The sequence below is a fragment of the Pterocles gutturalis genome, unplaced genomic scaffold, assembly GCF_000699245.1.
Source record: "Pterocles gutturalis isolate BGI_N339 unplaced genomic scaffold, ASM69924v1 scaffold33754, whole genome shotgun sequence".
Taxonomy (NCBI): domain Eukaryota; kingdom Metazoa; phylum Chordata; class Aves; order Pterocliformes; family Pteroclidae; genus Pterocles; species Pterocles gutturalis.
Window position 1 is genome coordinate 1187 of NW_010136845.1, and position 261 is coordinate 1447.

A 261-nucleotide genomic window follows, 5' to 3' on the forward strand; every position below is an offset into this window, starting at 1 on the left:
CCCCGGGGGGGAGCTGGGCCCTCACCCCCCTGCACCCCCAGGGCTGCACCGAGCGCTTCGTCTCCAGCCCCGAGGAGATCCTGGACGTGATCGATGAGGGGAAATCCAACCGGCACGTGGCTGTCACCAGTGAGCGCCCTGGGGACACGGGGACGCGGGGCACTGGGCGATGGGGGGGCAGTGATGTGCAGGTGGGGGCTGTGGGGTGCTAGTCCCTGCTGTGTGCTCGGGGTGCCTGGGGTGTGGCTGGAGTCCCTGGGG

General features: G+C 71.3%; 1 protein-coding gene across 1 annotated transcript in view; it reads left to right on the forward strand.

Moving 5' to 3' along the window:
- Nucleotides 1-191, forward strand: part of LOC104468355 — a gene marked incomplete at both ends in the record, with an annotated part of 1373 nt that extends 1182 nt beyond the window's left edge. Inside the window, one exon of the mRNA XM_010082458.1 lies at nt 42-191. Coding sequence (XP_010080760.1) covers nt 42-191 — 150 coding nt within the window. The remainder of the gene's footprint in view (nt 1-41) is intronic.
- Nucleotides 192-261: the final 70 nt, after the last annotated feature.